The 15,730-nt window shown below is 49.9% G+C and overlaps 2 protein-coding genes across 4 annotated transcripts in view; both read right to left on the reverse strand.

The window, feature by feature from the left end:
- Nucleotides 1-15,114, reverse strand: part of Gpam (glycerol-3-phosphate acyltransferase, mitochondrial) — a 64,514-nt gene extending 49,400 nt beyond the window's left edge. Inside the window, exon 1 of one of the 3 annotated variants that reach the window (XM_063287765.1) lies at nt 14,788-15,114. The gene's annotated coding sequence lies outside the window, so the exon portion shown is untranslated. 3 annotated transcript variants of the gene reach the window in all.
- Nucleotides 241-1,359, reverse strand: LOC120098625 (extensin-like). The gene has a single exon (XM_039098240.1). The coding sequence runs from the start codon at nt 1,357-1,359 to the stop codon at nt 241-243; it is 1,119 nt and encodes a 372-aa protein (XP_038954168.1).
- Nucleotides 15,115-15,730: the final 616 nt, after the last annotated feature.

Genomic DNA, 15,730 nt, shown 5'->3' on the forward strand with positions numbered 1-15,730 from the left:
TTTAAAAAGAGAGATATATAACAAGACCTTGTGTTAGAAAAAAATTTATATATATATATTGGAGACAGACTGGAATATGTCTGGAGACATATCTGGAATATGATAGATGCTGTGTGGCACCTTTAAAAGAACTAGAAAACTGATCCAAGAGCCAGTACCAGATAATTAATAAATGGGGTGTTTAAAACTATGAGGTCCCTCTTCCTTAACCACAGGTTGTCTTCTTTTCTGATTGTAAACTTAGAGACCTGATTTGTGGGCACAGCAACTGCACCATTGACAGTACTGTGCGGTACTGGCAGTACTGTGCGGTACTGGCAGTACTGTGCGATATTGACAGTACTGTGTGGTATTGACAGTACTGTGTGGTATTGACAGTACTGTGCAGTATTGGCAGTACTGTGCGGTATTGACAGTACTGTGCGGTATTGGCAGTACTGTGCGGTATTGACAGTACTGTGCGGTATTGGCAGTACTGTGCGGTATTGACAGTACTGTGCGGTATTGACGGTACTGTGAGGTATTGACGGTACTGTGCGGTATTGACGGTACTGTGCGGTATTGACGGTACTGTGCGGTATTGGCGGTACTGTGCGGTATTGGCGGTACTGTGCGGTATTGGCGGTACTGTGCGGTATTGGCGGTACTGTGCGGTATTGGCGGTACTGTGCGGTATTGGCGGTACTGTGCGGTATTGGCGGTACTGTGCGGTATTGGCGGTACTGTGCGGTATTGGCGGTACTGTGCGGTACTGGCGGTACTGTGCGGTATTGACGGTACTGTGCGGTATTGACGGTACTGTGCGGTATTAGCAGTACTGTGCGGTATTGACGGTACTGTGCGGTATTGACGGTACTGTGCGGTATTAGCAGTACTGTGCGGTATTGACGGTACTGTGCGGTACTGGCGGTACTGTGCGGTATTGACGGTACTGTGCGGTATTGGCGGTACTGTGCGGTATTGGCGGTACTGTGCGGTATTGGCGGTACTGTGCGGTATTGACGGTACTGTGCGGTATTGGCGGTACTGTGCGGTACTGGCGGTACTGTGCAGTATTGGCGGTACTGTGCGGTATTGGCGGTACTGTGCGGTATTGACGGTACTGTGCGGTATTGGCGGTACTGTGCGGTATTGGCGGTACTGTGCGGTATTGACAGTACTGTGCGGTATTGGCAGTACTGTGCGGTACTGGCGGTACTGTGCGGTATTGACAGTACTGTGCGGTATTGACAGTACTGTGCGGTATTGACAGTACTGTGCAGTATTGGCAGTACTGTGCGGTATTGGCGGTACTGTGCGGTACTGGCAGTACTGTGTGGTACTGGCGGTACTGTGTGGTAATGTAAAGCAGTAATCCATAACTTTGTAACATCAAGGTGAAGAACCCGATCACATGGGATTCCGGGACTTGCCCCTGGAAAACCAAGTGCATAAACATTTTCATTCCTTCTTAGATAGTTCAAGGCCCTTCCAATGGCATCCGTGGGCTCTGTACTCAAGAATCTATGCCCACATTATGACTATCCTACAAAATAGTACAGAGTCTCCTTTACGGATTTTAAAAATGGAGCTACTGTATGACCCTCCCTTCAGATTTTAGCCCAGTCTCAGTCTGCTCAGATGTCAAGAACCTGGACCATCAACTCCTGCCGCACTGGACTGAGCTCCTGCAGCTGTGGTACCTTCTCCTCCACAATGGGTGGCACCTCCATCCTCAACCTGATCAGCCTTCTCCTCCATCCTGAGCCTGGCCAGCCCCCGTCTCCTCAGTTGCTTCTGTCAGGTGTTTTGTATGGCAATAGGGAAAGTAATTAATACAGTGGGCATCTAACTGTCCCCTCTCACTGCCAAGCCACGTATACAGTGACACTCTGTGACCGTGGCTACGGCACGGCTATGATTAGTAACTGTGGGGGCAGTTTGGGTAACTGATGGTATCTAATGCTTTCTATTAAGCCGCAAACAGGTAAAATATTATCATGAAGGCCCTTCACGCCTGTTCAGCTATTCGGACAAAATAGAAATGCTAATTGTGGGAACCAGAGCCATGAATTCTGAGTGGCCTTTGGGACGAAAAGCTTATCTGGTGGTCTTCTGTTGCTGGAAGTGCACTGGAGTCTTTGAGATCATGTTAACTGATACGCCCCTTAAGTGCTCTACCTGGAGAAGCACGGAGATTCCTGATAGAGATTTCAAAGAGTTACCAGCCAGTATGTCCTAAAGGTTTGTCAGGTGAGTTAGGGCTACCATGTGGGAGAAAAGCCCCAGGAGGCAGCTGAGCTCAATGGGGTGCTCTGGTGGGATTTCCACAACAGAGGCCAGGGCTTAGGAGGCCCCTGTTCATTCCTGACTCCAGCAGGGGCTAACGGGCAACAAGGAGGGAGGAACACTGCTCCTACAAAGAATGAAGAAAGCGGCCACAGTGCTTTCACTTCTGGCCCATCTCTGTCTCAGATTTCCCCGCTTCAGAGCTGAACCCTTCCCAGGGCACAAGCTCTCACTGGCTTTCACCCCTCCACTGTTCCTCACTGTCCTTTGCCATGCCCCTCTCCCTCAGTACCACAGTCCCCAGGCCACCTCTTTCTTCTGGGCCAGTCTAACCTCATCTCTGGCTCAGGGCCTCTGTGTTTCTGGTTCCTCCAGCCAGGAACATGCCTCCTCTGAGTATTTGTGTGTCTGATTCATTCTTATTTTTAGCTCTTAGCTCCATGTGCAACTTTCTGTCCCAGGCTTCTCATTCTATTCTATGTCACTCTATTTTGTTTACAGCACTTCCCGCTATCTAAAATTAACCTGTCATCATCTTCTATTCTTGGTCACCCTCTATCTGCTCCTAGTAGAACGCAAGCTCAGCGTGGGCAGGCCACTGCTAGGCTCTGCAGAAGGATGGGCAGTCACCCATAAGCGCGCGCGCGCGCGCGCACACACACACACACACACACACACACACACACATATGCTTGCCTGATGCAGGAGGGAATGGCCACCTTTTATCAAGCACTTACTTGGTGCCAGGCCCAGGATGGTGCCAGGCCAGTCTCACTCAACCAATCCTCTTCCCAAGCCCTCCAAAGTATCGTCCACATTAAGTAGATGTGGCTTCAGGTTGTGCAACTACCCCAATGTCACAGCTAACAAGAAAGCAAAACCCTATTTGAACACAGGCCTTATTGGCTCCAACGCTCCTCTAAGGGAGGAGTCGGTGTGTTCTAAAAGGGGGTGGGCAGATAGTCAATATTTAAGGCTTTGCTAACCGTATACTCTCTGTGACAGCTGCCCAAATCTGCTGAATGAAAGAGGCCACAGATAATACATAAGCAAACCAATGGGGCTATGGACCAGCAAGACTTCATTTACCAAGCAGGGAGTGGGCAGGAACTGACCCATGGGCTACAACTAGCCATCCCCTTGGGGAGTCCTTATTCTATGCTATACTGGAAAAACCTAAAGTGAGGTGGGGGGAAGAGGCTCTGGCAGTGGTTCAGTGAGCAATCTGTCACCCCAGCATCATCAAACACGGTCCTCTGGGTCCCATCCAGTGTTCCCATGAAAAGCTTGGCATAGCAGTACACGCCTTTAATCCCAGTGCTGTGAAGGCAGAGAGAGGATTCCCAGATGTGCGGGGCAGCCAGCCTAGCTGAGTTGGTAAGCATGGGGTCTAGTGAGAGACCTCGTTTCAAACAACAAGGTTAAGAACAATAAAGAAACCACTGGACCTCAGCATTTAGCTTCCACACGCTATGCACATCCTCACGCACATGCACATGAATACGTAGAATACATGAATAGATGTACACAGAGAGAGAGAGAGAGAGAGAGAGCTCGTAGAGTATAAGAAAATCATTGAGCATGTGATCTGTGCAAGGTGAGTCTCTTCAAATAATGAACCCAGCGGGCAGGTAAACTGTTCAGTCGGGGAGGTAACTGTTGGGGTTCTGACAGGAACCAGGACTGAGCTGAACCCTTGACTGTGCTATGGTCTTTCTAGCATAAGCTTCCTTTAGGGTCAGTGTGGAGATGAACTCAATTTACTTCCTTTGGCCAAGGTCTCATTCACACTGTAATCAGATATGATTCCACAACACCCTCAAGGACCTGCACTTGCTTCCACAGCACAAGTCGCCGTTGGAGGACAGAACACGTGAAGTAGTTACACTGACTGTTGCTTCTCCCAGCCACTGAGCCTAGACACTTGCTCAAGCAAGCAAACTGAGGAGTGATAGGTCACAGGTCACGGGAAAAGGGAGGACCACAGCTCTGAAGTATCCCAGAGGAATCTCCTGCCATGCCGTGAGACGCCGAGCAGTTTGCATTAAGTCGTCTGGTACTAGAGTAGTACCCTGAGCATCAGCGTTAAAGCAAGAGGCCAGTTCACCAGTTCCTTGGATCTGGGCTGGACTTTGAGATGGAGAGAGCCCGGGGGTGTTTCTGTAGTGTTGGCTGGGCATCAGCAACTCAGCTGAACCTTAAAGGGCCTGTCCTCCTTGGGGCTCTGCTCGGGGTGGCAGTGAGCTGATGTTTGAGCGTGTGCATGCACATGTATGTACAGAGTATATATGGCAGGCGGAAAGGGAAGTATATAAGGCGGCGCTGGGGAAGAATGTGCATATCTGTGATATATGTAAATGTGTGTCTGTGTGTGTGATATTGTGTGTTAAGTGTATGGCATGTGTGGGGTGTGTGTGTGTATGTGTGTGTGTGTGTGTGTGAGAGAGAGAGATGAGAGAGAGAGAGAGAGAGAGAGAGAGAGATCTATATGTGATCTATATGCGTGTGAAATGTATAGGGTACATCTGTGATATATGTCCGGTACACATGTGTGATGTTTATTGGTCTGATAGGTCTTAGCTATATTTTTTTTGAGCTTTCATACAGTTTTCCAAACAGTGGGCCTCTAATGTTTGAGCAAGAAAGCAGCCTCAGGATGGGGAACCGGTGTCTAAGAGATGTCACCTGCTCCAGCTCTGCTGTTGGCCAATGCTCAGGGCTTGGAAACCCCTCCCTAACTGTCCTTTTCCCAAGCTCCCTTTCTTGTCGGTCATGAGTCAGCCTTGCTCACCAGAGTCTCGAGCTGTGTGTGTTTGCCCCGTTTCCACTGCTGCAGAGAGCTGTTGCTCCAGTGTCTGAGTTACTCTTCTATTGCTGTGATAAAACCCCAAACCAAGGCGACTTATACAAGAGAGCATTGAATGTGGCTTGCGATGGTTTCAAAGGTTGAGAACCTGGGATGATGGAGCAGAGGGACAGCCGGGAGCTCTTATCTTGACCCCCAACCACAAGGCAGAAGAAAGGACTGAGAATTGAAAGGATCTTTGGAAACCTTGAAGCCTAAGACCCCAGGGACATCACCCCCTCCAACAGAAGCACACCCCCTAACTCCCCAAACACTTCCACCAATGCAGGCCATTCTCATCCAAACCACCACATTAACGTAGGGAGGTGTTGAGGTGGGAAAGGTCTGGGAGGAGTTGGGGGAGGGGAAATATGATCGGAATGAATTGTATGAAATTTTCTTCAATAAAACAAACAAACAAAAATAGTGTGGACTATTGGCAATGGACTTTCTCTCGGTACTTTGTACCGACAGGACCTTGGTAGTACCTATATGCTCTTCATATGTAATATTATTTAATTTTCACAATTTTCTGAGCCAGGATGGACCATTTCCTCAGCTCAGATAGGCAGCCGAGATTCTAGAAAGAGACTGGAGTTTACCAGTTAACACCAGGACTGGAGTTAGTGTGAGAACTTGTTCTGTCAAGAACAGCGTTGTTCTCCAGAGGTCTCTGGAGCCCTCCATGCAGAGGAAAACACAGTCTCACATGCTCTTACCCCGAGGTCCTTCTTACCATTTCTCCCCTTGCCAGGGCTACTACACCAAGGTGCTTTCCATAGAAGAATCAACTCAGCAGCCACCATGGTGTCCAAAACACAGCCTCTGCCCTGTCTACACTTATAATTCAGGGGAGGAAGTAGCAGTTGGTGTTGTGGGAGAAGAGATTCAGGAGCACCCAGAGAAGGAGTCCCCTCACCCTTGGTCCCTCATCACTTGCATACATAAGCAAGCAGCTAGCATAAGCTTCTGCATTCTTCAAAAGAAAGAAAGAACTCCTTCAAGGAAGGCAGAGGTGGACAATCTGGTAATATACTTCTTCACACACATGGCTCGAGGAAGAGGGGGTGTAGGAGCAGGAAGATGGGGAGAAGTGCTGTGAAAGGCTCTCCTCTGGACACTGCAGCACACTGCAGCTGTGGTCACTTGCACAAGATCAAGACAATTAAAAGCTGCCACAGTGAGCCAGGTGTGATGGCTCCTTTAATCCCAACACTCGGGAGGCAGAGTAAATTCCAGGCCATTCTGGTCTAATACGAGTTCCAAGCCAACTGGAGATGTAGAGTGAGACCCTGCCTCCAAAAAAAAAAAAAAAAAAAAAAAAATGAAAGTGGGGGAGAGGGAGAAAAAAAAGAAGAAAAGAAAGTTCCAGCACTAAGGTGGGTGGAGCTCCCAAGGCTTTATCCATAAGTGAGGAGCTAACAGTGTTTGTTGATTAGGGGAGGTTGAATCACTTTTCTTTGGGTACGGTCCTAGCAAATGACCCCGCACCCATTCTCATATGGGCAGCACTAACAAACTCAGTGGGATATAATATTTTGAGACGGGGGGGGAGGGAGAGAGAGAGAGTGTGTGTGTTGATAGGGAGACAGATGTGTTAAGAGGAGCAGGAGTGGGGGGGGAGTGGGTATACATATGATAAATTGTGTATGTGTGTGGCTTTTTCAAAGACTAAAGGTGCTAGAATTTCTTACCTACAAAAAGAAATAAAATATAAACAACACTAGCTCAGGCCATACACCTGGTTGGTGGTAACAGCGCAGTAAGAACACCACTGATGCCTCCCTCCCTCTGTTCTTTAGGCAAGTAGCCTCCCTCTGCTGACTTCTGCTATGGCAGAAATAAGTGCAGGGGAGGGGACTGGAGGTGGGGGGGGGAGGGGGAGAGCCATGCTGGGGAAGCAGCACAAGGAAGTCAGTCACAACTATGCCAGTTCAAAAGGACAGCACCCAGTACTCAGCAGTCTAGACCAGCTCTGGAACAAGCACTCAAGGAAGGTTCCAGAAGACAGTAACCCAAAGCCAGGCAGCAAGCCAACATCAAGCACTCACCTGCAGGCTGTTTCTGCTTCACGGTTGCTGATCAACCCGGTAATGAAGTCAAAGAAAGCTTCTAGTAACTAAACAGGCAAGTTAAAAATAGTAGCAGTCAAGGGTCACGTAGATTAAGGTAGAAAGTTGCAGAAAATAGTTGCCTCTAAAGGAGATGAGTTCAATGTATCGGATGATCCCCAACTCTGCCCACTGTGGTTGGTGCCAAGAGATGTTGAGTCCCGAGGGAGAGAGGCGGGCCAACAGGGAGAGAAAAGCATCTACCAGGTGATGGATGCACAAGTCTGAGTCCAAACAGCTCTCCCTCCAAGTGTGAGCTTTTTCTGTGCGGTTGCTGCTGCACAACCAACCTTGAGAACAGGCTGGACTCACCTTACACACTTGAGTGAGACCCGCTTGTTTTAAACAACATCGAACCCAGAAAGACCCAACTACAGCCCGATTACCCGGCCACTACGACTTAGCTTATTGGAATCTGAGTCCCCTGGTGTGTGCTTTCTGGTTTTCCCTCAAGCACTGGTGAGTGGGGGTGGCAGTGCGCTGGAGCACAGGGAAAGCAGTGAGGCAACCAGAGGCCTCTGACGTCCTGTGTACCCCGAGCAGATCTAATGATGCCATGATTCCCCAACCTCAGCAGCCACCTTAGGCCAGGGTACCGGCAGCTTTTAGAGCCGTCTCTAAGCAGCACCTAAGAGGAAGCTGACAAGCCCGGTTAACACAACTCCTTTCATCTTGAAATACCAATAAAAAATTAATCAGCCCGATAACACGGGGTACCGATGGCTTTTATTTCCACTGCTGTCTGAAATGGATTAAATCCCTTTTAGAATTTCATGAGTTTGGCCCAGAAAGTAGATACTTGAGGCATTAAACATACAGGAGCCTGGGACACCAAGAAGACAGCAGCTTCTATTTAAGGGTCTGACTGACACAGCCAGCCAAGTGTCATAGGAAGAGATAAAAACTGAATTATGTCCCTGTCACTAGGACGGTCTGGGAAATCAGATGCCATGAAATACATTCCGGGACATGAGGTTTAGCCTCAGTGACAAGCAGGCAGTCTGTTGGACACGACTTTTGAGATAACGTAGGTTTGTTTTTAATTGTACCGGGCACTGTATTAATATAAACCATCAATGGGTAAACGCCATCGCCTGACAAAAATGAATGTTTTCCACTCCAACGAGCATGGAAGGCAGACTCTTAGAAAGCACAAGTCCTCACACTGTATATGTTTAGCTTCATTTAGAACCTGTGGTGAGGGTAGGGCGGGGGTGGAAGGCCGCTGTCAGTAAAGTATCTGCAACCTCACAAGGACCTGCGTCCAATTCACAGCACCAAGGTCAGATGCTGGATTCGGTCTGTTGCCATGTATTGTAATGCTAAACTCTGTATCCCAAGGTCTAGTGGAGTCTCAGGTAGGCCAACTTCTGTCCTGCAAACCTTGCTCCCCGTAATTTACAACTATTGGTTGAATGAAGACACCTGTAGCTGGGCAGAAGAGAGGTGGGCTGGGCTTCTGATCCCAGGCTGGGATCTGAGGCAGAGACAGGAGGAGAGAGGAGGAAGGAGGCTCCAACAGGGTAGAGGTCCTGATGAGAGGCTATGTCTCAAAGCCTAAGAGGATACTGCATGAGGAACATTTGACCTTAGCCTACACATTCACATCCTTACACACACACACACACACACACACACACACACACTAATAAATTCATCCTTAGTGGGAAAGGCATTGCCTATGTGGATCTGTGAGTGTTACAGAGTCACTAGAGACCGCTGGAGAAATAGCTTAGAGGCCTCGCTATGAAAGAAGATGAACCAGGACAAGGACAGAGAAGGGGGTGAAGGTCAAAGTAGGGACAGGGTTGCCCTGTGACACACCGCACTGCTCCACTCTGCAGTGTCAGGTGAAGTTCCTGTTAATGGCCTGTCCCCTCTTCTGGGCTGAGAATTCCTTACATGGGGTGCCGCTGCCTTGTTGCCGTGTTCCAGGACTAACTAGAGGTGGGTCAGGATGCTGACCGACCAGAGCAGCACTGAGGAAGCAGAGTCCTAAGGACCCAGAGTGATGCTGCTCAGACCTATGGCCCATTCTCTGTTATCTAAGAGTGGTGCAGGGTATCCCACCTATCCAGCAAGCCCAAGTGTCAGTGATCAAGACGACTGCATGGGGTTCAAGGAGGACTTGGCTGGGATTAATACTGCTGCAAGGGGCTTAGGGACTTGTGAACCAAAAATCAACATCTCTTGCTAGTCCCTGTGGAGGTCCATTTGGGAGCAGGGCTTGGGGAGGGGGAACCAGCCTTCTGCTGCTGCCTGGCCCCCTGATTTCCATTCTCCCAGGCCCTTGTTCTTCTTCGTTGCTATTTGGAATTGACTCAATGTAAATAGTGTTCCCAGCAGTGTTCAAGTAGTCCATGTAACTACCCCTCCTCTGCAGAGAAGGCTAGGCTAGCTTACCGGTTCACGAGGAAACGGAAGTCCTAGCCTTGGGTGGAGCAGCCTATGTGATTGGTGGTGGTAGTGGCGGCGGTGGTGGTGGTGCAGTGTTTTGTGGGTTTTTTTTTCTGTTTTGGGGAGCGGTGGAGGTTGAATGCCTTGGTTTATAGCAGGATACTGGAAGCCCAATACACAGACACACCCCATCCTGGGTGGAGACAAAGCAAAGTTTTGAAGTGAGGTCAGTGTAGTGAGACAGCCAGATGGGTAGGGAAGGAGGAAACCAGGCCTGTTGCAGCAGCTGCTGCCACTGGGGCTCTGTGGAGGCCCCCCAGGAATAGGGACTGAGTAACCTCATTATCACACCCAGCATGACACCCCAGAACCCCATTCCACATCTGAAGTGCAATGGAAGAACTGGATGGCACTGAAGTGGGGTGGATCAGGTTCTGGGAACGGAATGTTGACAATGGACCACCTCCCTACCACCCTGCAATGATGCTGTCAAGTTCTTCTCTCCAGTGGAGGGAGAGGCAGGAGTGTGGTTGCCTTGGAGAATAATGGGTCATCTGAACTGCCTTTGGAAATCTCCCCGTGTAGTGTTCCCTGCATAGCATCTTTGTTCCTCTCTCAACATTTGATCCTCTGAGTGCCCATCCAGGGAGGAGTTTCAGATCTAGAATACAAGTGCCGAGTGTTTTGGGCCTTGAATTCACAGTGCTGATCCACCCTGCCAGTAACTGTTTCCTTCGAGCATCTTTGGCTAAAACATCCAAGGCCCTGCGAGGTCCTTTACCCCTTGTGCCCAGGGCTAAAGGGAGTTGTGAAGCTCCAGGTAGAGAAAAGGAAATGAGGAGAATTGATAAGCTGTCAGAGACTGGGTTGGGGTACAGTGGGGGTCAGCGGGAGGCTCCTTCAGTGCAGCTCAGGAGCCTGAGGTCACCAGCCGATGGCAGTCTCCTTTCATCTGTTAGCCTTCCAACTGCCTCCCTGGCCACTGTTTTTGTCTGGAAAATATGCTAACCAACTTTTCTAAGTACTGTCTCTAATGTCCTGGCCTGAGAGTTCATAAAAGATGGCAGAGGAAGGCACCTGGTACTCCCAGGGCAGGCCAAGTGGGCAGCTCAGGGAACACCATGGGCAACCAAGGAAGAAACCGTGAGCCCATCTCTAAAGCCTCAGCTTCCAGCTCACCTCCAAGGCTCCTGTTCTCAGAGGTTCCCCAGCAGAGAGCAGCCTTCCGGATAGGTTTACCACCCAAGCTCTGCCTGTGGGATGTGAAGGGACGGGATGTGGGACGCTGGCTGCAGGCGAAACGCAATTCCTGAGGCAGAGTAAAGAAGGTAATTGTCTCCGCCAGCAGGAAGAAGTAGGAAGTAAATGCCGGTGAGGGTCTTCCAAGGTGAGACAGCCTCTCTCCGCCAGCAAACAGGGCACCAGAGGGTCCTGTGGCTCTCTCTTGATCCGTGCTTGGACGCTGTTCAAGAGCATCTTAGACGCCAGCATGAACGACTCGGTCTTGGGGACGTCTCGGTCGCCCAGCATGCCTTGGGCCCCTTGACGTCTCGGTACAGCTCTCTTCTCTTCTTCACAGATTCTGAGCCCCGAAGTAAGCAGGTCCTTGGCCCATGCAGGGCCTCTGCTGCGCGTCAGGTGAAGCGAAGCGTGCAAACATTGTAGTTCACCAAACAGTGCTTTCATGACTGGATCCCACTCCCTCCTAAGTCTTTTGTGCTCTCGGAAGACACAAATGGCCTATTGATTTGTGTGCTGCTTTTCATGCCTGGCACACCACTCATACTTAGCCTGTCTAAGGGCAACTGGTTTCCTCTGCCTCCCTATTCGCCCTGTCCCCTAGGCTGAAAACACAGTAAGTCCATCACAGAATCTCTTTTCTCAAAGTCACTTCATGAAAGAAGTGCTGTGCCCATTTTACAGATGGAGGAAAACAAGGTTTAAAATACCGAGGAGAAACAGAGGATTCAGTTACAGATATAAATAACCTGTGTTCTTCCACCATCTACGGTGATTCTAATAGGATTAACCTGGACAAGGAGAGTCCCTTAACTTGAGACCCTTAGGGTAGAAGCAAATACACCGAGATTATTCTGGGAGCAGAGGGAAAACAACTCAGAGTGGGCATCTTCAGGTAATAGTATGGGCCCACAAGCATTAGTGGCCTAAGCAGATGCTAGACCTGGGGAAGAAAGAGGAGGCTGATGGCCCTCAACATGGAGGATCCTCCAGTGACAGGGAGGCAGACAGGGCAAGATTATCTGCCTGACAGGAATATTCTAGGTCAGGCAGCAGGGTATGATGAACCCAAAGCCAAGGGGCCCAAGGCATGCTGGGCAACCAAGCTCGGCTGAGTCTAGACCTGCCTGATGTATAGTCCCAGCTCCAGCTATAAGCACTGAGCATGGTCCTCTGGAGCTCAGGGTGATGTTAAGCCATCAATCTACACAGGAGACAAACAAGACCCACCAGAGCAAAGCACCGTGCGCGAGAGCCTGAACATTCACAATTCCGGCTAGCTTACGTCGAAGCCAGATGTATCTCCCTTAGTCTGTACAGGAACTGAGGCAGGTGATGTGCTCTGTGGAGAAGGCAGAGCTTGACAGAGGGTACAGCTTAGACCCCAAAGCATCTCATTTGGAGGTCTCACAGCCGAGCTCACAAGCCTGCACAGAGTCAGCTCTCACAGCTCACAGGCATGAAAGGGTCATAGAACACACAGGACATGTCACACACCCACCCTTAGCCTGCTGTCAGCCGTGTGCAGTTTCTTGACGGCTCCATCACATGGTCATGTTGGGAAATCATAGAACTGTGAAATGTCCACTTACTACACTGACTTATAACTAACTTATAACTTGTAACTAACTTACTGCATGCTTGTCGGGGGAACGGTTCTAATGCTTTGATTTAATTGGCTATCTGCGTCTCCAAATGCTGAAGGTCTTTGTCCCCAATTGCTTTTTGATCGATCAATAACGAGGCCAGTGGCCAGTGGTTAGGCAAAGGGAGACTGGCTGGGGCCTTTAGATCTGCTTGGGGTAGGAACTGGGAAAAGGAGACAGAGAATCACCATGGCTCGGGGTAGAGGGATAAAGTGCAGGAGCTGCAATAGGGAAAGCCAAAGGGCCATGTGAGAATTCGGGTGGGTGGGCCACTGGCCACTTCCCCGATTGGGCCTGGTGTAGCAGGGGAAGGTTTAGCCAAGGCATTTAAAAATTAACTGGTGTGTGTTGGGGGGTGTGTTGGGGGGGTAGGGTGTGTGGGTGTGTCTTCCATGCGAGAGTCCAGATAGCTCCAAGATAGATCTGCTCGCGCATGCGCGCTCTGCCAGAGCACAAAGCAAAGCAGCTAAATTCACCGGTACATCTACTCCTACCCTATATGAGTTGACCTGTTTCTCCCCAGCTTGTCCTGAAGACTGAGTCAGTGAGGGAAAGGCATGTTGGAGGAGTATCAGGAAGTAGCGAAAGGTCCTCCATCGGACGTTAGACATTGTGAGCACTGAGAACGCTGCACATCAGAAACTGGGTTGCCCCAGGGTCAGGCGGTCACACCACACCTACTCCCTGCCCTGGCAGCGCTGTCATTCTGGCACTGGCAGTGGATCAGAAAGGAGCAATCACAAGGCAGCCTGGAGTAGTCCAGGAAGTTCATAACTCCGGACTTGTTTGCAGAGAGGCTAGAGGTTAACCTGCCGAACCCTTTGACTTGACCGAGCCAGGATCGGGGACAGAGTGGGGGTGATTTTAAGGGGACAGTATTAAATATGATGCGGTATGTCTATGGAGGAGGGTCATGGGGCTCAAGTTCTATGCATTAGCAAGACAGAGAAGAACGAGTGTGAAGGAGAAAGCCAGCAGAACAAGCAGAACCCAGGCCAGGCAGGCCACGGGAAGGGAGGCTATGGGGAAATGGTCCCAAACAACAGAGAAGACTCAGGCACGGAGTTCTAATCCCTGCAGTGGCTTGTCCTCCACTCCACTTGTCCTTCCTTACAGATGAAGAGGGTTAGGACTCAATATGATGAGCTTCTCAGACCCTTGACTTCTGCTCCCAGAAAGGTCAATGGGGCCCACAAAAGAAGCTCCTGGGGAACCCACAGAGTAGAGAACAAGGAAAGACCTCCATCTATATAGAACCCCATGCTATGAAGCCATACTCTACCACAGACAATGAAGTAGAGATAATCTTGCGACAACAGGAGAGGTGAACCATGAATAAACATAGTGGCAGAGAAAGGCTGACTGTGAGGCCATTCCTTGATCCATGGTGTTCATGGGAAAGGGGCACTTAAGACACCCAAAGTAGCTGGACACAGTGACACATGGGAGGCAGAGGCAAGTGGATGTCTGTGGGTCTGAGGCCAGCCTGTCTACATAGAGTTCCAGGCCAGTAAGGAATGCATAGCATTCCTGTCTCAAACAAACAAAACCCAAAGTGGCACAGATGGAAAGTTTCCTGTTTAGTCACTAAAACAAAATGACTTTCCTTGTTTTAGCATTATGTCCTCTCTTCCTCAGCCACCTCCAGGTCTAACCTACCAATCGGGCCATTTTTTCAAAGGATGGAGCCTAGCTCTCATCTGTAGAAGTTGTCAATCATAGGAACACCCTACCGGACCCTAGCTCAGAAAACACCACTGTGCTGGGATCCAATGGAGGAGGAACAGCCAGGACACAGACAAACTTGGAAACTAACTTGGACACAGAGGGCTCAGCCCAGCATCTCTCTTCTGGCCCTTTATTTTACCTGAGTGCGGATCAAAGGATCTGGGTTCTTAGCAGTCAGCAGAGCACTTGAAGGTCATGCCCATCTGCAAATCACATTTAGTGGTGTTTCAAGTGAAAGCCATCGACTGGGGTCTCCTCCGAGCCATGCCAACAGATGGCAGATGTCTAAGGAGTATGTAGACTTCAAGAAAAGTGACTCAGGGTACAAACAAATTCATGCAAACAACAAACTCATGCAGCAGCTATATTACAGACACACCTGCACATCGTCCAAGCCACTAACTACCCTTCCCAAGAGGGGGTCTCTGCAACTCTCAGCTCTTCCTTAGGAGGCCTCCTCTACCTTCCTGTACCTGTCCTGGGTTCCACTTTGTGTCTTTCCCATGACATCCCACTCCCATGTCTCATCCCCGAGTCCCAGTTGCTCGAGTACCTGTATCCTTGATGTGGTGTCTGGAATTATTTCCAGTCAGTTGATTAGCAAAGCTATCCCCAGACAGCTTCAGAAGACAGCCTGGGGTGGGGGTGATTCAGCAGCTCCTCCAGAGGCTTATTCGTGTAGCTGGAGGCTGGAGGCCTTCGGGTACATGACTGTAACCCCGGAGAAATGCCACGGGCAGCAGCAAACAGTCCAGGATGGTTTTGCAACAGTGGAGGAGGAGGAGGAAGGCTCTTTCATCAAATAATAAACAGCCAGAGATAAGGCCTGCTAGGCCGAGCTTGGTCAGCCAATTGCAAGCTCCAAAGCATGAGAAGAGGCAGACCCAGGCTTCTGGAGCCAGTTTTAGGGCTCGTTATAATTTAATGATGCTGCACAGGGGTGAGTGGGGGGTGGGGTGTCTTCTTGGCATCGCCTGGTAGAGATTTTTCTAACGGGGCAGGGGGAGGGGGAGGGTTGCGAAGCTCGAAGCTCAATAGCCCCATTCTCCACGAGGGTGGCTGCGCTGAGCATCCAGAGGTCACATGGAGCTCTAGGCTCGTGGCCTGGCTGTGCCTACTTTGCCAAGAGTTCTCTCTCACTGCCTCTGGGGAGCTAGGAAAGAGACTTGAGTGGGGCTGAGCAATGTAGGGGTCAACAAAGGGCAAGCTCTCTGACACTGGCTATACAGCTCCCTGTTGGTGATGCTGATGGGGTCAGGGACACCTTGGTGACTTGAACTCAGTCCTTTGAGATGGTTCTCCTATCATCTTTTCTTGGTGCTAACTTTCCTGTATATAGTGATCTCCATCTGCCTGACCTTTTCATCCACAATTCTTTCCCAAAGTAGCACTGATCTTCTAAGGTTAAAGATTTACGTTGAGGAGATGGGTTTTGGGGGCCCAGCTGACCTGGAATTGCATAATGGCCTCGCATCATGCCAGCCCCATGACCTGAC

The sequence above is a fragment of the Rattus norvegicus genome, chromosome 1 (assembly GCF_036323735.1).
Source record: "Rattus norvegicus strain BN/NHsdMcwi chromosome 1, GRCr8, whole genome shotgun sequence".
In the NCBI taxonomy this organism is placed as follows: Eukaryota; Metazoa; Chordata; class Mammalia; order Rodentia; family Muridae; genus Rattus; species Rattus norvegicus.